Genomic DNA, 27,161 nt, shown 5'->3' with positions numbered 1-27,161 from the left:
CACTGGGACCGAGTCTGGTGGAGACCGGTTCCCGGTTCCCATATGAATAGCAACAGTTCACTGTTTAAGACATTGCAGAGTAGCTATTGCCGAAATTATCCTTACTTACATGGTTATCATAACTTACATTCTTTTCGGTAATCCGAGTCCCGTGGGAGCTCTGGCACAAATGCAGGAAGCTCGCTAAAGCCGAAGACATTATTTCATTTACACGTAAAGAAACGAAGCGAACAAGGAAGCCTGTTTTCAATTTGTGCTGCTACAAGGGAGTGTCGTACAATTCCAGTTCAAAGCGTGTTATTGCCGGTTTAACCCCTTTGTGCCTCTTTATTCAGAGAGGCATTTGTGATTCATTTGCTTGTAAGCTGGGCACTGAAGTAAAGTCCTTTGGTTCCCCGTGAGGCAGCCAGTCTCTCTCCGAAGCAAACAGAATCCGGTTCAAACATCGCTCAAGGCTGCGTGTCTCATCTCTCTCTGCGCCGTCATCGGTCAAGGCCTTTACTCTGGAGCAATGGCAGCCACAGCGTTTAGCCAAAGCGGCTGTGGATCTGTCCGTTTGCATGCGCTCCTGCCGAGTTTGCCCTTCGTCTGAGGTCAGATCCCGGCCTTGTCGCTGTAGAAAGGCGTGACATGAAACACGTAGCAGTGCGTGCAGACCCTGACGGGTTTCACCTGCCCGTACCGGGGCAAAGGTGCGGAGTGAGAAGAGCAGCGGGAGCAAAAAATCTGAAACGACACAACACGCGACGCATTAAGTTGTTACACGGCGTGAGCCATCGGTTCGGTCGAGGGAAGGGAATTCCTCAACCTGTGAGACATCGTACCTTCCCGCAGCTCCTACAGTGATGCTTCCTGCGGATGACGGTGAAGGGAGCCTTACAAGCAATGCAGGAGCTGCAGGCTTCATCAGGGACCCAATCTGGAGGATCTGGACAGAGAAACGGAATCATAAAAAAAAAAAAAAAACTAGCCCGCAACCACTCGGGAGAGAAGGAAATAAAAAGGAACAGGGCCAACGTTTCAGATTTAGTTTTTTTTTCCACTGACCTTCAAATTGACCCTCCCGCGCCTTGGCCGCCATTTCTGATGAGGAAATGGTCTCCTGACAGAGAGCGCAGTCCTCCAACACTGCACTGCGCAGAACAGGAACTGCTCGGGATCATAGAAGAAGAACGTTTGTTTTAAACGTCGTGTTGCAGATTTACAAATAGGATGATAAACATCCCTCACCTTTGTTTTGGTTATCATCGTCCCCTTGCTCACACTTGGTTGCCATGACTTCAAACAGAGTCTTGAGGATGCTGCGAAGATCACTAGCGTAGTTGGTCTGCAGCTGGTCGGCGACACCTGCATCACGTCAGAGCGTATAATCTCAGCACGACGGAGACGGCGAGACGGTGTGAAAGCCGCGAGCGGAGGGGGAGCTTGTACCGGATATGCAAACGAAAAGGCGGTGGATGAGGTCGCTGCTGCTGTGGAAGCGCGATCGGATCTTGTTCCGGGCCGCCAGCTTGGCGTCTTGGAGGGCCAGCTGGATCTCCTGATGGTCCAGGTCTTCCGACATCCCCGAGCTGGGGGTCACCGAGCTGGAAAGACAGAGACAAGATCGACGTTATCGTTTCTAAAATGGCATTTACATCTATTCGTGGTTCAAGGAACACTCCAGTGTCAGCGTAATTACGTCTCCGGTCAAAGCGGCTGCATTAGAGGAGTCTCAGACATTTCACAAGCAGCTGCAGAATGCATGATATGATAGATTAAAAGCAACGTTTCCCCTGTTATCATCAGAGGCAGTAAACACACTAATAAACACATGGCAATGACACACACTTTCATCATTTGTGAACGGTTACCTGGGCGTGTAAGCACTGCTCGATAGACTACATGACGTGACCGAGACACAGTCACTACCTGACACTGAGCTGTGTGGAGAGTTCTGAAAACTAAAAACAAAAAAAACAAATCCATAGTAAAAGAACAGAACAAACAAACACACCAGCGGGGTAATCAAGGCAAAAAGTAAGAAAGACACGGATTAAAGACAACTGGGATTATTCAAATTAAACAGATGAGACTGTGTCGAGGTCTTATGCAGACATATCCGTGCAACATTAAGCACAAAAAGCGTGCAAAATAGACATTACAGCACACCTGGGGTTCCTCCTGCTGTCCTCCTTTGTGTCCCTCTTTGTGTCTTTAGGCTCTGGCTTGTCCTTGTCCATCTCTTTGTCCCTCTGTTGGCTTCTGCCGGTCTGCTGCCTCTTTTCAGTCCTGAGCTGGTGCTTGCACAGAAAGAGTCCGTCCTCTCCACTGGAGCCGCAATCCAGAGGGTGTTGCCCCTGCCGTGGAGCCAGGCACTTCTCACACAGCTGGACGCTTGACTCGTCTTCCGGGGTCTCTTCGGAGCAGCTGGAAAAAGGAGGAGTCAACTGGGAGAGGTCGTTCTTGTCAAGAGGCTCGTGACCCCGCGGCGGCTGTCGGCAAGCGGACGACTGGATAACGGCGCTGGAGTTCGCCGCCTTGCAGCGTCTGTCCAGTCCCAGGGCGAAGCCGAACCCAAGCCCGGTGGACTCTGCGGCGACGTCATCGCGACCGTCCTCACAGCTACCACAGCAGACGCAGGAGTTGAGCAAGCATTGGGTGGCCACCAGGGGGCCGCAAGGCTCGATCTCAGAAGGAGCGGGCCGGGGCAGAAGCAGCTTGTCCACAGCCAGCTCCGTCAAGCTGGGGGAGCGGGGGTTGAAGATGACCGTGGCAGAGATCTTCATCCCGCCCATACGGTGAGCAATGACCTCGGCCGTTTCAGATGGCGTTCCCTCTAAACTCACGTCCCACCCGTTGGCGTAAGGCAGAGGTTCTGAGCCGGGGGCAGAGGAGCAGGGACGGCGCTTGGGACACGGCGTGCTCTGGCGGCCGGGCTGCTCTGACTGGGCCTCAGAGGACCAACCATTCCTGGCAGAGTTCGGCCGTAGAGCCGGCCCGCGCTGCGCAGGGCGAGCAGACTTTGGTGCTTTGGAAGGAGAGGCGACGGAACTACCGTCCTCTCTTGAGGTGCTGGTGATGTCTCCTGCCGCTTCCAGGTCCTCCATGAGAAAGACCCTGTCCTCCTCCTCTACGAAGATGCCCGTCCTTCCCGAAATAAGCAGGAACCGTCGGGGCGAGGTCTCGGTGCTGGACGCTCCACTGGATCCTCCCGCCTCGCCTCTGTGCGGACGGTGCGCCGGGGACTGTCCCTGGCTGGGAGGCGAAAGCAGGTTGGACATCTCGTCTCCCACACGGTAAACCATCATGTTGAGCTGCTCAAGTTCCTCCTCGTCATATTGCATGGAGCACGCCAATTCAGCCTCCTCTGCTTCCTCACACAGCAGGCCCTGCTCGTGCTCCTCCTCCCCGCTCTCGGTTTCGACTTGCTCCCAACCTTTTCCCACTTCCGCCGGCTCCTCCTCTTGGCTGGGGCACACAAACAGAGCCAGATGCTCCGGCTCCCCCTCGGACTCCACCTCGGAGGCGTTGTACGTGGGGACGGAGGACGTCTGACTCTCTTGGACTGAAGCCGGTGAGCAGTTTGTAGCCGGCTCCTGGTCCAAGGACAGCTCCCCGTCCTGAGACACACACAGATTCCTCTCCAACGCAATTAACTCCTCCTCGGTCAGGGTTTGCAGCAGGTCTCTGCAAAAGCGTGATGGAAATATATTAATGAAGGGACAAACCGTTTAGAAAGATAAAATAAAACGCTTATAATACACACGGTACCTGATTTTCTTCAATAAAGTGCGAAAAGGACGGAAGAGCTCAGACATGTCCTCTGATTTTTGGTCAAGGTTGAGAGGTCCCTCTGAATAGACAACTAGTCCACTAAAAAAAAAGTGTTAAAATTCTGTCAGAAGGCGGGAAGGATTACAAAACCAAATGCTGGGAGGAATAATGGCGAGGGCCTGCAACGCTTACCAAACAATGGCTAGTCTGGGAATTGTAAACATCAGTGCGGGCTCATAGTCATCGATCATGTCTTGTGTGAGGTAGCCCAGCTTCAGAGCCCTGAGACAGCAGCATACAAAAAAAACCACAATCATTAATCACTTTATTTAGGCAAATAATTCAGATTGTTAAATACAGATTGTAAGTCAGCATGTTCCTCCGTGAACTCACCGCTCTACAGTCTCACAGAAGAGCACGATCACCTCCTGCTGAACATAGTATTCTTTGGGAGACTTCACGGGCACCATGGCTGACACGTAGCTGATAAAACCAGAATGTTTCAGGCATTAAAAAAATAATATAGCGTTGCTTTATTTACATATAGCGTGCAGCCCTTCGTATACCTGAGCTCAAACTCGGCAAAAAGGCCGTCAAAATGTCGCAGTGCGTCCTTCAGGCGGTCTGTGTACAGGTTGAGGTCCCTCAGGGCCTGGTCTCTGGTGATGCTGCGTACCTCCTCCAGGCTGCGCGTCAGATCTTTAGCCAGGGGCCTCATCGCTATGCTCTCTATCTCCCTGTTCATGATGATGGAGCCGGCAGCTAAACACTGAGCGGGGGGGACAGGGACACGTTTCAGAAATTACTTTGGCCTCGCATAGAAGATTCAAACGATCTGCGGTGGTGTTCAAAAAAGATAAAAGAAACACTCCAACTGTAACAAGGAAATATGGTGTGAGGTTGTTTTGTTCCAGACTTATTCTGGAGGGAATACCTTACCTCAGCCCCAAACCACAGCTGCCCGGCCAAGTTGTCATGACGAATCTCTTCAGGGAACTTGACAGAGAAGTCTCTGTTGGCCCGGTCATTGGGGATACATTCATCCATGATCTGATTGATGATGTTCAACACATTGTCCTGCAGATGAGCACAAGAGTGGCAAAAGAGAAAACTGAAAAACCTTAATAAACATGAGTGAGTAAAGATCTGCGGCTGAGAAAGCAGCGTGCGTGTTTCTGAGTAACTAACGTTGGTTAAAAGGCCGAGCTTTGCCTCGATCAAGAAGGCCAATGTACAGTGCTTAAAGACAATTGATTGGGAAGTGAATGAAAACGATTTGACAAGCGCACGAGACCATTGCAGCCATTGCAGCCGCTTTTCTCCTCCAATAAAAACACTAAACTCGAGCCCATAATTTCAGCGATGGAAAACGCAGCGTCACATACAGCGAGAGCTAATCAAGAGCTCGCGCGCCGCTGGCGTGTACGACAGCCCGTAACAATTACTTACAGTGAGCCTTTTACTCAGCGGCAGCTGCACTGTAATCCCGTCAGGCACAGCGCTGCGTCTCTCTCTGCTCGCCCCAAGGAGAACGACTAAAAAGCTTTGAGAAGACGCTTAATCACAGATTCCTTTATGGCTGTGTCCCCTGTGTGTGTGTGTGTGTGTGTCTTGGACATATACCCCACCAGTGTCTTCTGGCAAGGTACACTAATGATAATAACCTTCATCAGTGTTTTAAATCACCTCGATGTCGGCTGCTTCACATGCCCGAGACACGAAACCTTCTAAACCTTAACTTGCTTTTCGACCCTGATCTCTGACTCCTTTTCCTTCCGTCTTTGCGCTGACATTCCTTCTTCATCCGTCGCGCACATACAAATGCTTGACCGCCTGTTCCAGCAGGTCAGACTGTGAGAACAGCCACGCCAACACAATGTGGAGCAGCATGCCAGCAACCCCCCCCCCCCCCCCCCCCCAAGGAGGCCTGTGAGTAAGAGCTGATATGGCAGTGGCAAGTTCAAGTTCCAAATTTCGGCTTGAGTGCTCTTGTGTTCTATTCGTGGGACCTCCGTGGGGTCGTGGGGTATCACGGTGCCTCATTCATTCTCCAAATACCCCAGCAGCGAAGGGACTCCTCTCTGAACCGCAATACTAAAAATTACAGGCTTAACAGAGGTGGCGGCGTATCATTAAAAAAAAAAAGTGATTTACGTCCGTGTAAAGCCTTCATTAATTTGGGATGATATGGCATTTAATTAAAATAAAACAAAAATGACAGAATAGCACCGAAGCTGTGAAAGGAAAAGAAATACCGAAACGAGGTGGCAGATTGGAAGTGGGAAGGATGGAGGGGAGCGAGAGAACAGTCAGGGATCAAGTGGTGACCTTATCAAGTGGGGGGGGGGGGGGAGGCTAAGGCGACCTCCTCTCCGCCACCTCCGGCTCTCTCAGCATGATGCGGCATGGCAGCCATCACTCCAGAGAATAATCTCTAGAACCTCAAACAGTAATTTACTGTAAATCAATAATCTTCTCAGATTTTATAATGCAGGTTTTGCATCAAGTTTGAATAGCAAACTAATTTCCTATCAAAATACACAAGCAAAAGCAGTAATAGTACACAGCAATAGAGTACCTCTTACCGAAGACTATGCGCTTGTAACCATTTACTAAAGACGCACAACAAAGTCTTCTCATCTCAGTCACTTATCATTTCACCTCATCCAGGAAGCGTTTCGTAGTTGCAGCTTCCAAACCAGCCAGAGTTCCACTGACAGCTCTTTCATAAAGGAATGAATGAACACATAACGAATGGATCAAAAATATCAATGTCATTTAACGAGACTAAAAAGCATGCGGTTTGATATTCAAGGCAGAGACGGACGCCTTCGAGTGCGCTGGTTTCTCTCCTTGCTGACCTGACAGGATCTGAACTGATTGACCAGCAGGGAACATCTCTGAGGGTCCTTCCTGCCGTCGAGGCTGTCCAGCTCCGTGGCCACCTGATTCAGCTCCTCGTCAGCGTAGTAGAACTGGGCCAGGAGTTGAGGGTCTGTCCTCTGCACAGAACCACAGAGGAAGAGAGAGGTCAATGTGTTGGGTTAATTGCATTGATCGTTGGGTAAAAGGGTTCGTAAAATATAAATATCAATGACAGTTTCCAAAGTTGATGTCTGTAAATGTCACATTTTTGTCAGACAAAAACCTTAAATTGCAGGAAAAGAAACCCAGAAATCATTTAAATTTTGACCTTTATTTTTTTGCGAGAACAATTTTCCGACATGCGCTCCCGTTTTAGGCCTCGTGCCAAATCTTTCTGGGAGTTTTAAGATACCCTTTACAGTTTTTTTTTTTTAAAGCCGAAGACTTTGAACTTGCACTGTTAATTACACTGGCGTGCCCAAATGCACCTGCAGCCATGCTCTACAGGCCCATAATCCTGTTTTACAAGGTGTTATGGAGCCTTACTTAACCCGGAGTGTTCAACCTGCTGGCGATTCAATAATTTACTTCAGCTGCAACCGCAAGAACATCGGACAGTAATATAGAGTTATTAAAACACGGTCCAGAAGTGCAGCTTGATTCTTGCTAGCTTCTATAACAGCACCTGAACATTAACAGGTTTAGAACTCCGAATGTCTGAAACAAAAAGACAGCAGCCACATCAAGGCAATACAGTCCACGTAAGGACGTTGCGTGAGACGATCCGTAGGGACACAAATTAAATCAGGTAAGTAGGACATTGTCGAGGCCAGCTGAAAAACAGATTTGCCTCGGCACATTTCCGAGGAAACAAAAGAGGCGTTTCACAAATTGTCTGCAAGACGTTTTCACAAAGTCGAAATCAATATTGATATTTTCTAGAACGTCTCGCGGCACGTCTTCCCTCGGGTTCTCAAGCGCTTCCTGTTGTGTGATGCTCCCCTCCTGGGTCCTCCGCGCTCTCTGAATGCGATACATTCTGCTGTTCCCTCGCTCGCTCTCATTAATAATAAAACAAACAGCGAGGAGAAACACAGATATAACCTGCAGCAGTGCGTCTTGTCACATTATCACTCTGAGGGGAAGATCTCGAAAGGACTGAGATACAGTCTGGAATGAAGAAGAAATCCTCATCAACATGAGGAGGGTTTGAGGTAAAACATTGTTTCACTTTTTTGGCAGTCCTACGCTGTAAGGGACGCGATGATTCAGCACTCGTGTCCTGTGGCGTGTCCTGTGGCGAGTCCCTCCATTAAACTCCAGCTGCCTGCTGTCCTCGGGGGACGATGCAAACAAAAGCTCTTCCCATTGCGACCACTAACTCGTCATTTGTGACGATTGTGCTGACGTAACGTCACCTCACAGTGACAATTACTGCTAAAGGCCCTCGATCATCGTCAAACAATGACTCGTTTAGGTTTGAGGACTTGCTTTAAGGTCAGTTTGCTGGTTTGTAGTCGCAGGTTGTCGGCCGGCCTTACAGAGACTGCAGGCGCAAGTTTCCTGACACTTGGTGTAAGGTCATAGGTCGGGTCTAAAGCGGATCCGAATCCTGAAGCAGACACGCGGACTACTTTCTCTTTCACGAGAGTGCAAAAAGTGGCAGAGGAAGTTCAAAGAGTGAATGAAGAAGAACGATTTATTTAGCATCTATAAAGTCGTGAATCATAGAAAGAGAACGTTGTATATCTAGTTCTATCTGATACATTCACCGCTACTGGCTCTGGGCTACTGTCGCCTACGCCCAAGACCGATGCTTAAGGTCTCTAATAAGAATACAGCATGCACACACAGGGTCTATGCAGATATACCGCCTGCCAGTTCTAGTCGGCTCAGTAGGATGTTTTGGAAATATTCAAAAACAGTGTTTTTGCTTCACATTGACACTTGACCTCTTGGCCTCGGTGGATTCTCCGAGCTCTCTTTCAGTCGAAACGCGTTGCGAGTCGTCTGCCGCCGTACAATCAACATCGTCGCAAGCAGCTTTCTCCCCGGGCTGCTATTCAGGGCTTCATCTCTGCTCAGGATGAGCCGATGACGGAGGCCATCGCACTGATGCCTCGCGAAACGGCCGTAGCATCGGCGCGTGCACGTCGAGCCCACCTCGGGGATTTGAGAAGCGTTGCCCCTGCTCTTCCGTACTCTATTCCTGGCTCAATTTGCCGTCTTCCTGGCTGCTTTCCAAGGTTTCAGTGGCAAAATGTTGCAGTGGTGAATGCCGTTCACTCTGCCGCATCCAGACCGGCAGGAATGCAGCCGGATACAGTTCGTCACCTCATTTATTATTCAGGATTCAGCACGAAAGTGCTAGCATGAGACGGCCAATTGTTTTGGCAACAATAAAAACTACCTTGTCCATTATTTATATTAAGTTTGGCAGAATAAGAAACTGTTCTCTCTAAAAATGCAGATAGAGGCTCAGTTCTGTCGAGTCATTCGTTTCATGCTCAGCTTGCATCCGGAGTTCCGTTTCTCACCTCCGCATTGTTTCCCGAGTTATTGATGATATATTAGGTGTAATCTTATGATAACTTAGGATAAGGCTGAACAATCCTACACGTTTGATATACACCAGATGTAGATCCGCATCATTGTAAAATAAGTCCGGATGATATAAGAGCTGATCTTGACATCAGTAATGTGTAACAAGCTGAATGCAAGTGCTTTGTGACGCAGACAAAGTCCTCCCATCTTACCATTTGAATAATGTAAATAGATTAATGCTGCATTGTGGACTTTGGACCTGGTTTTTGTTGATCATTGGTGTAATTGCTTTCTGCTGCAACAACTTGCCTGACCACACCTCATTTTAAGACGTAGCGGCAAAAGATCGGCGGCTCAACTACATTTATTTCTTCCACAATGTGCCAAAAAATAAAAACCGCATCAGTTGGAAACCGGATGAATTATTGGCAATAAGAAAAGAGTTGTAGAAAACAACTGCCCCTCTCCCTCTCCAATCTGATCCGATGTGGCGCCTTTAAATCTGTTCTTCCACAGACACATCCCATCAATCATTGATCCCCCCCCCCCATCTCAGACGGTGGGCCCAGACTCCACAATCCTGCAATGAATTTGAAAAGATCTTCAATCGCCTTGCCTGTCTCGATCTGCACTAGGGCCAGCTCTCTAAATCCCAGCAACTGACACCAAATCAATTACAGCACGGCTGGTGGGGGTAAGCAGAACGGGACATCCACAAAAAAAAACAATCAGAAACGGGCCGAAGTACGAAGCCACGCTGCTCAGCAGTTTGCCGTTCTCTCCTCCATCAACTCCACACCAACTGTGCAAAATCAGCTCCGAGAAGAGAAGCTCCTAATTGCCTTGGCTGCTCTTAGGTTGCTTTTTTAGCAATATTCAAACAAAAACCAGTGTCATGATGAATGACAAATGCAGAGCAAATGAGGAGACTGCAGATAATCTTTGACATTGCTGAGCAGGCTACCCAGCACTCAAAGTATCAGGCAAGTTTATAAAAGACAAGCAAATAATCATATTATAACCAGAGAATACGGGCATTTTTTTTTTCTTTCAACTTAATAACCATCAACAACGTAGTTCAAGGGTATCAACACAGACGGGGCTGAGAGCACAAAGTCAGCCACACAGTGAACGTCAAACAAGTTCCACAAGAATATCACTGAAAATGGACCTTTGCTTGTTGTCAACACAGTCACACTTTTACAAAATCATTAAGGATAATCATTGTCTCTACATCTGCGCAGACTTGACCAAGTTTGGAATGCAATGCAATACAAACACAGCAATTACCGTCAACGTGCCACATTTCCTATCCGACGGCGCAGACGAACATCTCTAAAACATATTTTATTTCAGCTTGACAATGATTTATAATGGCAGTAAATGCTTGTATGTTCATAATAATGCTAATGCTAATGCTAACAGATGCACTTTCGATAAGATATAGTATACATTATTATTCCAGATGACGAAATGAAAAACACTGCTGCCATAAAAGGACAAGGAATTTTGATGAGAAAATATACACTTGAGAAATTATCATTGAAAAGATACTCATATGAATTTATTATAAAATAAAATCAAGAATATATGTGCTGTGATGTCAGACCGTTTTGATTATTTATTTATTTTGAAATATTAAGACAAAGTAAGTTCTCCTCTTTATTTGGGACTGTGCGACGAAGCACAATCGCGTTATGAATACTTCATCCCGGATGTTTAGCCTCGCCACGTGTTCTCTACCGCGACGCCTTCTCTCGATAGAACGTGCAGTAAAATACAACCACTGAGATAAAGAAAGCAACAAAAGCATCGATCAAGGTTAACTGCTTATACTAGATTGCCTTTTATCTACAAGTTGCCACTTTGTTGCCAGTCAGGCAGAATATACAAGTACATTATGTCCCAGGAGGCACACACTACACAGATTGTGTAACAGGACAAGAAAGTCCTTCTCAGTGGGACTTATCTGGGGAAGAAAACAGCAGCTCTGGATATATCAATAGCTCAGCTTCGGTCATGGGACATGCCGAATCAACACTTTTCTGTTGTTGGAAAAAAAAAAAACACAGTTCAATAATAAACAGCTTACAGTTGATGCACAATGACGACTACGGAAGCCAACACACGCAGGTTTGGGTTGGCTCCAGAGTTTAATTGGCACAGAAACCTTTACTCTGGAGAAAAACAGACAATATATGCAAAATTGTTCAAGAGCAATCCATCCTCTCATGGTTTTATGTTGTCTTTTTTACGCCTGGTGACAAAATGACAGAGGACCTCCGGATTTTACTCGACCCTCCTTTGAGACAGACGTGATCATTTAAAAAGCCACAAACTTACGTGTAATTCTGCCGATCCCTACCACGGCTGCGACACGGCAGAAAAGCCAATGATTTCGTCTTTCGGTGCTTCACAGCCGGTAGTTATTTGCGAATGTGCCAATACCCTGGTGAACCTCAACACTTAGGGCCTTACCCTAACAATGAACGACCAAAATGCTGTGACAGCAAACACGCTGGAACAGAAAACAGAGGAATGACGCAGGCCTGCGTACACACAAGGGCAGGTGGCAAGGCTGCAAATATCTAAAGACATTTCATCTTATCCTTTCTGACACTACTATTCATTGACTGTTGAAAGGGAGATTTTCTGACTCCTATCACCAGAGAGGTTGAACGCATGCTGCCAGGTGGAATTCTTTTTGCTGATAAATAGGAATACGACCATCAGGCTTCCCTGTAAATTGGAAACTTTCCATTGGAAGATGCGAGAAGTTGAGACAAGGCGATAAACACGTACACGTTGTTATCCCTTGTTAAATATTTTGGCATCGGAACCTCATATCTCTAGAAGCAAATAAAATGTCAGTCTCACTTGAGAGCAAGTCTTGTGACGGACTTTGTACATTGAAAATATAAAGAAATACCGGCCAGATTAACAGTAGAAGTCCCACAGTCCAGTTATTAGCAAGCCCCTTCCTATTGATGCACCACTAATTCGTATTAAAAAGTGCAGCAGTTGGCATATATTAAACTGTTCATTCAAAAACGGGACCCAGTCTTCAATAGCCCTCTGCAGAGTGTCAGGCATCAGCACTCTGGGTTTAATTTAAATAACACAGCACAATCCATCTCAAGATCACTCCCAATGTGATGACTTTGCTAGGGGGGGGGCAATCAGCAGCGGATGTGATTCCTTTTGCTTTTAAGAACAAGCTTTAAACACCAATTCATCCAGTTTGAAGAGAGGATAACAAGCAGAAAAACTCTCTCAAACTAAACTAGTCATTTAATAACACATTAACTAAATATTGTTCCAGTTGTTTATCGTTTTTATGTTAATAATTTAATCTCATTTTCAGTTTTACACTTGTGACAAAAAATTTTTACAATTTCTTTTGTCGTTTTATTTATTTTTCTATCCAAATTAAAATCACAAACTATTTCATTAACCTTAACACAATTTCTATTTATTTTCTTATGAAAGATCACACTATTCGTTTTATAATTAAGCTTTTACAAAGGATTTCATTCTTTGTTATAATGTAAAAAAATAAAAAATATCTATATGTAAAAAAAATAAAAATCAGCTATAGCTAACTTTAATGAAAATAACAAATGAGCAGTCAGCATAATTACGTGTGCATCGTTAGGTATTAGTCCTGACTTGAAAACAAAAGCATCAACAACAACAAAGGGTTAGCTGCTCGTTTGATCAGTTTAACATCAGGGCTAATGTTAGCAGCTGTGTGAAATGCTCAAGCTAGCTCGTATGTTCCTGCTAGCCAGCTCGTAAGGTATAAAACATGAATCAGAATCCACCAGAACTCACCTTGGGCTTGTACAGCCACTTCCGAAAGCGGTTCATCGTCACCTCGCCACCTTCCTTTGTCGCCAGCCTCTCCTCTCCTCTCCTCTCCTCCCCCGTACCTGCGCCGTCTGGCGGTGTCAGGGTGGCTGGCTGCTAAGCTAAGCTACAGCTGGTAGAAATAGGAAAATTTAACTAAAAACGCTATTACGCTAATTTGTCTCTAACGTTACGACGCGGCTCTGGAAGAAAGGGAAAAAAAAAACAACGACTTATTTCCTATCCCGAGGTTGGAAGCCATGTCTCCCCCCCCCCCCGGCCGGCCACTTCCTAAGTCCCGACGGTGCAGACGGACCGAGAGCCGCGCTGTTCTCTCCCCGTCTAACGCGACTTGATGACGGTCACGTTGACAACATTCACCGCCCACTTTCCCAGGAAATGATGCGTTCACGGCCGCTCCCAAATACACAACCTCAAATGCTGAAATAAAAACGGAAATGGAAATAGAAATAGAAAGCCTTTATTGTCATTGCATAGTGGATATACAATTAGATTAGGAGCGATGCTCCGGTTACAATATAAAATAAAAATAGCAGCAGAAAGACAACACGAATCGGAAGTGATAAACAGTATATTATTACAAATAGAATGTCCAGTTCTTTGCATTGAGTAATTGCACATTAGATATTGCATTTAATTTGCCGTCACAAATCACAATTTGCACATGGTAATTCGTATTTTGTTTAGTGCACATGTTAAATAATAATATAGAAATAATATACAGTTAACCCTACTCTGAGACTACAAATAGATCACCTGGTTAAAGTATCAATGTTAAATTTGTGACCACAGAATGATGATCCATTCACTGTATGTACATGCTCAGAGATTATTAAAGAGATCAGATGACGCTCAGACCACTCTGAAATGCAGTTTGCATGTGATTTGTTCAATAAGATGCTTTTCCCCACTAAATCCACAGTAGGCTAATCAAAATTTAGTCACTAACTTTATTTGTCATACGCACCCATGGGCTTGCTGTTTATAAATATAAATTAACTAAATCTGTTTATTAATCGGTATAAATCTGTTTATAAATGTAAGCAAGCGTGTCCTGCTTTTTATGAAAGCTGTTGATAGAGATTATTGATGATTGACACTTCCAACAGCCCGTGAAGGCAGCGCAGGTCTCTTGCAGAGACGTCACGACGTCATAATTTATTATGGCAAATAACAAGCATTCGGGATCTCAGAAGTTTGACTGTGAATGTTTCTTATGTCTGTGAGGAATGGTAAATATATAAGATATGAATGCTTAATTGAAGACTTTTATATTTTCTGGTTGCGTTACCGAGCTGTGCAGATCTGGGTGTTGAGGCAAGTTTTGTTGCTCAGCAACCACTCAACACAGACACAACATTTTTAATCACCTCACTTTGCAAAAACAATCTTTTAAAGCAGTTTATGCCCAAATATTGTATGAGATTTACTTTGCTGCATTGAAAGAAACGACGTGGAAATGATCCTTTCTGTACTTTTGTTTTAGGATCTTCATTTCTGACGGATTTTCTGACGCTGCATTTTCTGTGCTGTATTTAAAAATCTTTTCACACAAACTATCAGTCTGCCGCAGCTTTCCACAGGACAAACTAAAATGGCATTAAGCTATGGATCGCTTGTCAAGGAAGCCATCGTGCTGCTGGACAAATTCAACTCAGGCAGACAATGTTTGGACGACTTTATTGAAGATGCCTCAAATGATCTACAGGTCGGTAATGTAATGTAGAGTCAGATCGGTGTCACGTTGTAGTCTAACATCAATACAACTACTCAATTCCATTGTTAATTGTTGCAGAGCGTGTCCGGTCTGCAACAGAAGTTCATACTGGATGTTGTTTCTGGATGCATTGAACATAAGAAGCTACTTGACATAGTTGTCAGTGTCTTCTACGAGCAGAGTGAGATGTGCTTATCCAGACATGATCGCAGCCGGTTTGTCGGTAAGTTAAGGATCTACATGATCTTAAAAACTGTAATCCCAATGACATTTTTAATTACACAAAGTTACTTAATGTCGTTAGAATAACAAGTTGCAACATTGCACTTTCAGTTATCTGTTATCTCACCACTTTTACCCTTGATGACCTTGGGATTCAGCATTTTAGAAACATAGTGAAGTCCCTGGATATCAGAAAAATGCAAACAGTAAGAATTTCAACCTGTGATCACAGCAGTGGTTTCACTTTTAAACAACCGGAAGCTCTAACCTGTGACCTGTGTTTGGTGTAGTTCTTGACTTTTTTCTTTCAAAACCTCACCACATGGATACAAAAGGAGTGGAGTAATATCTACGATGCCGCTTATGTGGAAACACATTGGATTGGCCCTCTACTACGGTGAGAAAAGAAAAAAAACATGTATTTTTGGGTAATCAATGATTTTCAAAAGGCAACGACCCAAAGCATTACACCTGTTTGTCCTTTAGGTGGCGCCCAGAGATTAAAATTCTCTTGGAGACAATTTCTGTAAAATCATTGGATGGGAGTCTGGTAAAGAAATCTCCAATCAAAATCACAGAGCCTAAGGAGTTCTCTCTCACCAAACCCAAACCCCCATCTCTGCCTATGCCTGAGATAATTCCACAACAGGAAAGAAACAAACCAGTCAGTTTACAGTGATGCAATATTTATTTCACACAGTTCCATGCATGTGGCGTGAAAACCGACAGAGCCCACCAAAGTATGTATCACGATAAAACAAATGTTTGACTCACAGGTACCACAGAGCACATACAGGGTTCCCGAAGGCATACAGAAGATAGAAGAGATCAAAAGACAGAACCGACAAAAGACTCAGGTACAATCTCTGCTTCTGTGCAGCACAATGCAAAAAGTCAGTGCAAGAGTGATCCTCTTAGCCTTGTTTCTGTGTAAGAGGTATAGATTTTTTCCCAACAATTCTTTTGTGAAGTCCACTTCTGGATAAACGTCTTTGGACAGTCTCCCTGGGTCCCACCGGTTTTGGCTCCTTCATAGCTAATGTCGCTGCTAGATAGCTATATATCTACGTCTAGAGTCTTAAATGCTCAAAACAGTTTTATTGTACATCTCTGTAAACGCATCACATCTGTTTGTCTCCAAAGGAACTGCTTTATGAGGCCAACGTGAGACAATTTAGGTGTGCAAATCCACAGAAGTCTGAACACACGAAGGTTTGAGCCATTTTCTTTGTGCTGATCTCCAAAGCAATGAAACTAGTTATTCTTCTGATTCGGGATTATGTCAAATCTAACATGCCGAATGTTGATCGAACCTCTTTTGGTGCCTAATCTCCATTATTTCTTTTTTTTTTAATTGAGGAAAAATAATTCAAAGTCGCTACAGATTTATGGTGAAACACTTATTTTCATTGCAGAAGGTCATGTCTCAGATTATGGAGGACTTCAATTCAAAACTCCAGTTTGACTCATTCCAGTCAAATGTTCCTCCATCCATTAATAAGGTGAGTATTTATTACAAAAAACAATTAAAGTGAACTTATGTAAGTGTAATGTCCACATGCATGTGTGTATTTTGTTTTTGTTTCTCTTAATTAGACTAACAACGCACCAATGAAGCTCAACAGGGCAGCCATGCTGAGGGAGGAAGCACAATATGAGCGTCAAAAGGAGGCAGAGATGCAAAAGTGGGGCCAAGTTAAACTTAATACCTAAATTTATTATCACATAAACTGTTTACAAATGTGTGTGGAGAGTTAAATCCGATAAGAAGGCTATGTTTTTGCCAAAGTTTGTAAGACTTGGAAAAAAGTACTTAATCGATTTGAGTAACCTTGGTGGGATTGTTGGGGTTGTGGTAGGGAAGAACTGCTTAAATTGTAATGGTCGAGTAGTTTTTAATATTTTATTCACTGCTTGAAATACAGATGAGTCATTTGTTTTGACCTTTGTATAGTTTAATACTGGAATGAGCTGCAAAGTTGTTTGAATCAGACCAACTTTAAAACCAAAATATCATCAAAACTGATCCTTTTTGATTTGGATTTTATCTGTCTCGTTTGCAAATAAGACATCTGCACAGCCCAGGAGTCACTTCTTTATTGTTTGTGACATAGAGTGCAGCATCTCGCCGAGGGGACCCGGGACCCTTCAGCTTTCCGACAGTGGCAGGAGGAGACCCGCGCGAAGGAGCTTCAGGAGGAGCTGGACAAGATAGAGCGCAGGTACCTGGAGCGATGCACCAATTACAATGAAGGAGCTATGGCCCGCATGCGTCTTAAAGAACAGAACCAGAGGGCTGCCCAGCTGAAGAAAGAAGAGGTGGGTAAAGATCAGATCAGTCAACAACTCATTTAACAAACTTATTGCGCTGAAGATTCCCCGCGTGGGTGGGTTTTATTGAAGAAAGGCAGTTAAAGAGAAGTTTTTAAGTTGTGCCTGTTCAATTAAATTCTTGTCAATTTCGTATATCTGTGTTGAACTTTCAAAAATTAAAATGAATAAAATGCTTACAATCTCTAAAACATCAAAACAGACACCGCTAACGAATGGGAGGTGTGAAAGGAAGAGTTTTCGAGTTGAGTCATCTGACACTAATTCCTTTCGTAGAACAAGCCACAATTAGTAAACAATTAGAACGCCTATGTAGCAAAAGTTGTCCCTTTAGTACTTGTTTGTTGTGTGATAAATTTCCGTGACAAATTATCACACAGTTAAGATCTGGAAATGATTCCTCGAAAAGCAGAGGATAAAAAAGGCATTTATTGAACATGCACAGTAGGTAAACATGTCATGAGAAGTCAGAGCGATGCCTGTTCATCACAAACAGCCTTTTGCTTCGTGTTTTTTATATCACATAAGAGTTGCTTATATAAAATGTGCTTGTTTGTCATTTCTAGACGGCAGATTTAATGAGGAGATACGCTGAGAAAAGGTTACAGGAGGAGAAAAAGGTTAGCGTTTTGGTGCAGCAGGTGACAGAAGGCCACAAGAACTCAAAGACAGCTAAAGAGAAGCTGCAGAGATTGAAGCGACACATAGGTCAGCCTCTTCCACCGCTGATGACAGACGGTCATCTTTGTTTTGTTACTAATTCTGATTTCTCTTTGACTAATTGCGCATTTCACAGTGAGAGAAGTATCCGCGCAAAGTCGAGAGCTCCTTCATCAAGCGCTCGAGGAAGCGCAGGCAGAGCTCATCGGGAAATTTGAAATGATCCGAGAAATCCATGCCCTTGAATCTGTCCCACACGTGAGATTCAGAAAGTTTGACGACACAGAGGTGAGTGAAGGAAAGCAATGGCGCAATCTCAAGTTTTTGGCGTGCTTTTGTGTGACATCATGGTTGACACGCAATGGAATGTCAAGACTGCAGGCTGTGAGCTGCTGGAAGAGATGTCCTTCGCTGAGCTGAAGGAAAGGCTGGTCCTTCTGAAGGAGGAGAAGCAAACCGGGCAGGAGGAGAGACGGAACAGAATCCAAGAGCAGAAACAGAAAGAGAGGCAGCAGATGGAGAGAGTGGCGGAGAACCTCGACATGTTCAACAGGGACAAGAGGGCAACGGCACAGGCTGCCGCTGTCAGGTTCGATGTTTGGCTCTACTTGATCGTTGTCGTATAGGACAGTCGGTTTAAACAGGCTTGCGCTAATTTGTCATGGCTTTGACGCGATGCAGGAAGCAAGAAGTAAGGAATGCCAGGCTGGATTTAGAGCAAGCAGTGAAGCAGAGCGAACCGATTTTGGCTCTGCAGAAGATGCTTGAAGAGAAAAAACAAGAGTACCAGAGAATGAGAGATGAGGAGAGGCAAAGGTGGAGAGATCTCACCAGAGGCAAAACCTCCAAGACCTCGACGCAGACAGACAGCGTAAGAAACACAGAGACACACTCTGATTACTATCAATCATTTGTTAGTGTTTAGAGTATTTATGCTTGTAGCAGTAATTATGTTTGTTTCCTGCCTCTCTGTTTCTCGTTCTAACAGAAAACCTTGAAGATGAAAACCTGGGAGGAACTGGAGGATAATTTAGAGCAGATGTGTCAAACTCTAGCCCACGATTCCTGAGTTTGGATAATATCTAATTACAGTTCCTGTAAAATGTTTGGAGTTATTCATAGGTCTTAGCCATTCATAGATTTTTGTGCATTTTGACTAGCCTCTACTGTAGACCTTACAATCACAATTTGGGATTGTGTGTGGAATAATAAATTACAGAACGTGACCAAACCATGTTTCATATTTGAGATTCTTCAATGCAGATACCAACAAACATTCTGCATACTTTAAGTTATCTCAAGCTTCACCTACTTTTTTATTGACTGGGTATATAATACATTGCAGCATGTGACAGGTGCAGTAACACATATTTTAAAATGAAAATGTAAAATGTATTTCAAGTTTCCTTTGAGATGTGACACAAACAGAAAGAGGAAACTCCTTTTCACATGCCATCAACAAATCATAAACATGCAGTGGCGCCCCTGTTGGTCATTCCGTGCAACAACAGACCTTGTTGCTCAGCTTTTCCGTCTAAAGTAGAATCACATGATGTGTATTTTTGTCATATGATACTGATGAGAGGGCCGAGCCCACTTGGAATTCATTTCTCTGTGGGAAAGCAACGTTAAATTGACCACTTGTCAGGGATGAAATGCTGTAGCTCGACGTTGTTCGGTGGAACTAATCGATAATGTGGATTATGGGGTGCCGGCGAGTCCTGCGCGCTGTCTGCGCCGCCTGTCTAATAGGTAAGACGGTTCTGGTGATCGAAATAGTTTGAACGAGAGGTCCTGCAGCTCTACTACAGAGTTGTAGACATAACTGATCTGTAATAAAGTCCTAATGTTGTTTCACACTAAAAGGTACAGACGGACTGACCTGTTGTGGCGCGTCATTACGCATGCATGGTAAACCGTTTTGTTGTTGTTGTCGTCAAAAAGAAAGGAGAAATAAAAAATTGCAGTGGGTTTCTAAAATTCAAGTTGCTTTATTTGTAGTTCCAGAAAATGTCTTGACAGTTTTTGTTAAAAATACTTATATTTCAAACATTTCATGATCTTCACAGGATAACTTTTTTTTTCTTGCACCCAGACTTTATAACGAATAGTGCTCTTATTTGTTTCTCTTTATTCCAGCAATTCCATTTGAAGTTCATTTCTTATGATATTTTTTTTAGGATAGTCTTTTCTTTCAACAGAAGCTTGGTGTATAAAATGTGAGTGATGAATGTGGCCAATAAAAAGGAGACTGAAGCAGAGCCATCACATGACATGACCCCGTTCTGAATAATCGCATCTCATGTGAATGATGGCCCATATACGAGCACATGGCTAATGTAATTACCGCCACAATAAATGCTCTGTTTTGGTGAAGAACTTCTGCCTGGTGCTCCCACTTTTCCTCAGTGATTCGATAATGTTGAATGGTATACTTAGGACTGTGTTTTTATTCAGTCGGATGGTTGAATAAAGATATTAGTCTATAAAGATGGTCCGTTTGCAACATAATCATGGCTGCCATCTGCTTTCAATCATTTTTGTGATGTGTTTCATACCTTACGTGTTGCTGAGATAACATGTGTTCAGAAGCATTCAGATGGAAGGATCCAGAGGTACATAGGGGAAAAGTGAAATCATCCAGTCCTTCTCTTCCAGGCGTGGTGTTCAGTCAGACCACACTTACCCCTGCCGTGGTAAGCACCACCCCGGTGGAGAGTACAACCGGTCTGACTGTAGCTCCCGTGATCCTCAGCACCACGACCCCAGGCTGCTCGACATTCAATACTTCTACTTGTGAGGCCTGTGCACCAGGATCTCAGTACGATAACAGTGAGTTGGAGACTGTGACTTCAGACGCATATTAAACGTTTGATTATTTTTTTTACGTTCATTGCCCCATTTTATTATGCACAAGGTATACTGTATGTCACAAAGTTAAAATGAATCGAGTAAAGTCCAGATCCAAGTGTAGATACAGACACAAGATTCTTGTTTTTAATTCTCTTTTTGATGGGTGTCAAAAAATCCTGCATGTTCCTTTTTTGATATCTGATTTATTTCTCGTAAGTTAATTAAATTTTAGTGTGTTTGGGTTTTTTTTTTTACCTTAAATTGACACTCTTTCAAATTGTAGTGTGACCTATTGTAGGGGCACCCGCTAGTTATAAATGCTTTCTCTATGATTTTTGTATTTTGTATTTTGATGGTGGCTCACTTTTGTTTTCGGATCTTAATTCATCCCTGTCTGCAGCACTCATCTGCAGTGATTAAAACAGATTAAGTAATGATATGCTTTGCGATCCCTCTGCAGGCACCCTGCTGTGTTCGTGCTGCGCTAAACCCGGGCTGTGTGTATTTCCTGAAGCATGCCTCGCATGCACGAGAGGATTTTATCAGCCACTACCCGGACAGCAGCAATGTTTGCCCTGCAGCCGCGGCTTCTACACAAAGTAAAGACAGAAAAAATGTGCCATCAAAATGTACTTCTAATCATATGCTGTGGAATGCTGTGCCTTCTGCATCCCTGTCCATGTTCTTGTTTAGTTTGACAGGAAGTCCAGTATGTCTCCCCTGCCCTCCTGGTTCCATCAACAATAACACTGGTGGGGACAGTTGCACGAGTTGTTCACCAGGTCTGTCTATTTTGCTGTACTCTTGCTGTTATGAATCATAGAAACTAGTGCTGTGCTAATTAATATTGTGCAAGTGGTCAACAAATATATTGAAAATGTCTGTATCAAATAATGAAGGAACACCTTGCTTAAATGAATGGATAATGATGACTAATTTACATGCACTGATGTCAACGGGGTTTCATCCAATCTAAAACTTGCGAGAAAACACAAATCTCACATGTAGAGTTCTTTCCTTTTTACTGCTTGCAGGCTTCTTCTCATCCCAGCAGAGCTCCACCTCGTGCACACCCTGTGCACTGGGAAGGTTCTGCAAGTGAGTTGCCTTGAATGGTTTCTATTTCTGTTCCTTCTCTTGCCCTCTAACAACCAGATCTGACATCACAGGCGTTAGTCTTATCCTCATTTGACAGTGAAATATCTAAATTTCACTGATTATTCAAACTCTTATTTAAACTTTGTTTGAGAAATTACACCAAACTATCGCTCAAATAGCTGTCAGCAATTTGAAAGCAAGCTATAACATCTACAGAACAAAATCAGTTCTCGCATTTTAGCAGTGGTAGGTAATCGTGTAGTCATGTTGACTTCTAATTTCTTCAAATACTTCACTGCACATCGGTCTGCAAAAATTGCATGACTGCCATGCACTCCTAGTTCAACTTTAAACTGCTTTTGACCGCCATTGATATGATACTTGTTCTCCATTTGCAAACAAAAACTGCTGTTATTTCTCTCCTCCAGCTCCTCTGGTTGTCTCCAGTGCCAGATGTGTCCTGGAGGAACAGAAGCGCTACATGCTGCTGCTAAAGAATGCGCACCGTGTCGCCCAGGTAATTCAAAACACGCAAACTCTCTAAGCTGTCATGTTTGGGAGGGCTGAAGCTCATTGCTATAAAAGAGAAAAGCGTGAATATGGACCAGGTGATATTTGGCTCGGAACAGGTATGCACAAGACCCCCCATCAGAATATGTGTCAAATCTGCACCAGTGGATTCTTCCAGTTCCGCTGGGGCCAAGAAAACTGTGACGTGTGTCCAGAAAGTCACTACTGCCCTGTAAGTAGTGTGCCTTTCACATTCTATTTAACAAAACTAGATTAAGGTCTGGTTGTAAAGCGTGCTGTTCTCCCAGAGTCCAGACGTGAATCCCATTCGGTGTCCCAGCGATGCATTTTGTCCAGAGGGCAGCTTGGCTCCGAGCTACTGCATGGAGACTTTCTTCCAGAAAGCAGGGGACACTTGTGAATTAGCTCCCATCACTCTTGCTCTTTTAGTTATTGGAGGTGGGGGTAAGTAATGATGCTTGAAGAAATAACACATTTCTCTATGTTTTTAATGTGAATATATACAAATCCAACAGCAAACCTGTTTCACTCGGTCTGTTGAAAGCTTTTTTTTCACCAATATTCACTGCTATTTTCTTTATTTGGCCTCATAAAATCATGAAGATTTATTTATTTCTCACACTGGAGGTAGATTATTTTTCACTCTTACACTGTGACCACCATGCAAAAACAGGGCATCATCAAAACTAAAATGATTTGCAAATATCAATACAATCCTTGTGTATTTGTACAAAGCCAGATTGCAGATGGCCGTGTCCTTTAATGTTTTTATTATTTTCCCTCTCCCCTTTTAGTGGCCCTACTCCTCATTATTTTAATAATACTGCGTCGACGGAGAGACTCTGATGGAGAGCTGACTGTCGGCCGAGCACCGTTATTAGGCAAAGAGCGGCCTCAAGGTCGACATTATGGGCTTCCCTGTGATGCAGAGCCCGTTTATGCTGGCTGGTGAAGCTAAGGACCGCAGCTTATCTTTCCTAAGTGCCTGGCAGGACAAAACTGTCTCGTATGCTTCTCAACTGACGACAGACTGACGTGAAACACTTGGACTGGTACTTTAGAGATTCAGCAGCTAATGTGGTACAAGCTGTAACTATGTTTCTGTCTAGTAGCGTGACACTGTTTACTGTTAATAATTTAAACTAGATTGTTGGAGTTTGAAAGTTATGCTGTAAAAAAGATGCATGTCTAGACTGGATGGAAACCTCCCTCTTCAGAATTTGTTTTACAGCGGTAACTGATTTATTTGCACTTGTGCTTTGGTAGGGCTGCGTGTGCCACTATTAACTCTTACTTCACTTTTATATGCAGTTACAGAGACACTCTGTGCTTTAATGCGTAGCATTGCAGTATATCATGTCTGTAATTTCGTATATGTATTTCCTCAATGATTTTCATCCGATTCCATGTGTTTTTATTTGAAATGTAATTCTTAACATGAATACAGCAGCAAAAAACTATTTGCTATATAATTTAAAAGTGGAGTAATATCATTGTGTGTAGAAAATGACATCGCAGTGTTGTTGTGAGTTTATTTGTACGTCTGTCTCAACATTGTGGCACTAAAAATTTGCATATGAAACATGCAGTAATGCCATTTTTAATAGTTTTAGATTAATCTGAATCTCATGACTATTTATGTTCATTTTTTCCCAACTTTATTGAATAAACAACATGCAGGTGCTCCCTTGTGATACGTTTGATTTCTTTCCTTATCAGATCATATGATTTTCAAATCAGTAACAATGTTTACTGCACACCACCGGCCTTTATTAGAGCTTTGGTAGCATGAGAGACATAATGAGATGTCACCAAAGGTTTAATTAAAGCTCAAATGAAAAGAGAGAAGTCAAGGCAAGACTGAGTTGTGTTTCCACACTGAGCAATTCTTTCCACGTTATGTAAACATCAAACAGGAATCATATACGAAAGAATAATTTGCAAATCCTCCATTCAAGTGTTCATATAGTTTTTGAAAATGAGATGAGTTAAATATCTTGTTAACTAGATGGCGGTAATGAGCTGTGGAGACGTGAAATGCGAGGGAGTTCAATTTGTCCTAACGGGCTTCCGTCATGACGTAAACAATACAAGAAGAAAAATGGCTGCTCTCATTGCAAGAAGGGTGACTGGTGTGTATGTCCGAGTTGACATTGCAAGCTGTTTCCTTTCACACTTTTCAGCCTGTGAATGTTTGCTGTTTCTCTCGTACTGAGCTAACGTTAGACTAATTACAGTTACATGTAGTTTGTTTGCATAGAAGATAGCGCGGAGTCGCACATTCGCTAGCTAGCTACAGTGCTAGCTAGTTTACTGCTGTGTGTTCATCCTGTATGTGTGCTTGACAGGGCTGCTGAGGCCACTGTCCGTCTCCCTGTGCGGCAACGCTCGGCAGTTCTGCAGCTTCTCCAGCCTCGTCCAGCATCCGCCGCTGTACAGCGCGGTAGCAGCCGTTGTCCGCGCTCCTCTGCAGGCTACGGTGCATCAGGCACCCCGTTATAACATCCTGCACCGGTATAGTGGTGAATCTCTCTTAATGACTATATATATGTATGTATATACACCCTCCTAAATGTATGTAAATCACTATATGATTTTGTTTGGAGTGAGAAATCTGACGGATAATTTAAAATCTGCCCAAATGTCCCATCTATACCACTAATGTTATTATGGTACGATCAAAATGCACTGCATGTTTATTTTTTGGAACTTGAGTGATTTAACTCCTTTTCCCCCTGAACCTACTTCTCTTCTCTCTTATTGTTGCAGGGTCTCGGCGCTTATTCCCAGCCTGACTCATCAACAAAGCCGAAGTCTGACATACTACAGTCTGAAGAAGGGGAAGAGGAAGACTGTAAAATCTGTGACAAAAAGGTTTATGAGGCTGCATTGTGGCCTTTGGATCAGACGGCAGGTACAAGCCCTCTGCTCGTTTTGCTATCTTTACACAGTAAATGCACAGAGTCTCTGACATTTTGTGTTTGGGTGTGAACAGGCAGGATACAAGAAGAAACTGTGGAAGAAGAAACCTGCCAGGCGAAAACGCTTGCGAGAGCAGGTATTCTGTAACAAAACCCAGTGTAACCTTTTGGATAAAATGACCACCTCCTTTTGGAAAAGGAGGAACTGGTATGTGAACGACCCATACCTGAAGTACCACGATCGGGTCAACCTCAAGCAGTAATTTGCTTAATCATGCAGTGGCATTGTGTTTCAATATAGTATAATGATATTATATAAGGTCAAGTTCAAGTCTACTTGCTGCCGGTCGCCCTTGCAACGTTCAAAACCTAAATGATCATTTTCTTTCACATGTCTTATAATAAGCACTGACCAGTTGTTGTACTTTGTATTTAATGGCTGATAAATTGATAGCAATAAACCACTGTGTGATCACGTGACTGCTCTCTGCTTTATAATTCATAATAATCAGGATGACGTTGGTTTATTTTGACATTCTGGCCTGCCAGAAAATATATTCCTAATAGTTAAATCAGAGTGGATTACTGATCAGTAAGTAAGACATGGTATACATATATGCAGAGAGCCGACCTATATATATATATATATATAGTTGAAACATGGTCTATTCATAACAGAATGCAAATAACAAGGACACAAATAATTGTTTACCATCAAAGCATTTGACGAAGCAAACGGCTTCACACAAAGTTGAAATCCAGTTTTCATATAAATCAAACATGCAGGCTATGATGAAGTACATTTAAAACTTGGCAACATATTTTCCCTCTCCCTTTTACTTTGTATGAATTTTAAAGGAAATCACCTCCAACACTAACACAGATACTTAAAGCTGAAAGACGATCTGATTTTTCTTTTCACCATTTATCCATTTCAAGGACATTTCATGTGCGTAATAAGGATATCTACAACATCAGAGTGAAAAACGTGTAAACAGAACAGTCGTACCTGAGAAGCTTCTGTTTCAAACTTCCAAATGGCCATGAATGACAAACAGTGATGACAAATCTGCTGCACAAGTCTGTCATCAACAACCAACACAGTGCTAGTGTTCGTAAAACATTACTTTGATTTGGGCTCAGTTAAATAAACAGTGTGGAATTTATTGGTGATAATATTCAGCACTGATTTGTCACGATAATCTTTGACCAGTTCAAAGACTTGGTAGCAGTGATTTTATATTCTAAACATAATGAAAAATGATTAGTGAAGGACATACAGTAGTTGTCTTATAAATATTTAAATCACGTGTGAAGACATTTTATGTCTCTGCTGTCTTTCTTAAGGCTTTAATAATAGAGGTAAACTATATAATATTGACTGCCACTGCTGTCTGACCTTTCATTACTTCATAATCAGGCTGTATTAACTCCAGAATAGGTTTTTTGGGGTAATCTCATACCTGTATATGTTAATCAGTGCAGAAGATTCAAAGATGTTTCTCCACAACAGCTTTTGTGACGGTACATTCTATTTCACCAACAGCAGTCTAATGACACATGCAGATGCTCACCTGAACTTGATGTGTAAAACAAAAAGCATTAGGAAGCTGTAGTTCACACATACTGTACATTAATACATATTCAATGTTCTTGATGTCACAAACCTCTTCTTTTTTAATCCCCAACCACAAGCTATAACTGATCTAGAGGGGTCATCGTAGGTCACTTTGGTAATACCTTATTCCAAAGCAGGCTGCTTCAGTAATGTAGAGTCGGTGGGGGCATTGAGT

General features: G+C 43.3%; 3 protein-coding genes across 3 annotated transcripts; 2 read left to right on the top strand and 1 right to left on the bottom strand.

The window, feature by feature from the left end:
• Nucleotides 1-594: 594 nt before the first annotated feature.
• On the bottom strand, nucleotides 595-13,035 carry zfyve28 (zinc finger, FYVE domain containing 28). The gene is made up of 14 exons (XM_068752197.1): nucleotides 13,000-13,035; nucleotides 6,618-6,758; nucleotides 4,696-4,833; nucleotides 4,323-4,525; nucleotides 4,150-4,239; nucleotides 3,949-4,038; nucleotides 3,754-3,855; nucleotides 2,152-3,669; nucleotides 1,854-1,943; nucleotides 1,432-1,586; nucleotides 1,231-1,347; nucleotides 1,048-1,149; nucleotides 825-928; nucleotides 595-726 (listed from the first exon to the last, which is right to left on the bottom strand). Exons 1-14 carry the CDS (start codon nucleotides 13,033-13,035, stop codon nucleotides 595-597), a joined length of 3,018 nt encoding a protein of 1,005 aa, XP_068608298.1.
• Nucleotides 13,036-14,614: 1,579 nt separating this feature from the next.
• Nucleotides 14,615-19,041, top strand: cfap99 (cilia and flagella associated protein 99). Its single transcript, XM_068752385.1, has 15 exons — nucleotides 14,615-14,743; nucleotides 14,831-14,975; nucleotides 15,086-15,180; nucleotides 15,265-15,371; nucleotides 15,461-15,638; nucleotides 15,751-15,831; nucleotides 16,118-16,186; nucleotides 16,390-16,476; nucleotides 16,571-16,659; nucleotides 17,089-17,293; nucleotides 17,872-18,013; nucleotides 18,102-18,253; nucleotides 18,340-18,554; nucleotides 18,647-18,836; nucleotides 18,954-19,041. Exons 1-15 carry the CDS (start codon nucleotides 14,630-14,632, stop codon nucleotides 19,032-19,034), a joined length of 1,950 nt encoding a protein of 649 aa, XP_068608486.1. The 5' UTR covers nucleotides 14,615-14,629; the 3' UTR covers nucleotides 19,035-19,041.
• A 5,499-nt stretch (nucleotides 19,042-24,540) lies between these two features.
• On the top strand, nucleotides 24,541-27,097 carry mrpl35 (mitochondrial ribosomal protein L35). Its single transcript, XM_068751609.1, has 4 exons — nucleotides 24,541-24,579; nucleotides 24,796-24,961; nucleotides 25,217-25,361; nucleotides 25,443-27,097. The coding sequence occupies exons 1-4, from the start codon at nucleotides 24,549-24,551 to the stop codon at nucleotides 25,629-25,631; spliced, it is 531 nt and encodes a 176-aa protein (XP_068607710.1). The 5' UTR covers nucleotides 24,541-24,548; the 3' UTR covers nucleotides 25,632-27,097.
• The last annotated feature ends 64 nt before the right edge of the window (nucleotides 27,098-27,161 follow it).

This window comes from Brachionichthys hirsutus, chromosome 18, assembly GCF_040956055.1.
Source record: "Brachionichthys hirsutus isolate HB-005 chromosome 18, CSIRO-AGI_Bhir_v1, whole genome shotgun sequence".
In the NCBI taxonomy this organism is placed as follows: Eukaryota; Metazoa; Chordata; class Actinopteri; order Lophiiformes; family Brachionichthyidae; genus Brachionichthys; species Brachionichthys hirsutus.
Note: the sequence above shows the minus strand (reverse complement) of the source record. Positions and strands in the feature narration are given on the sequence as shown.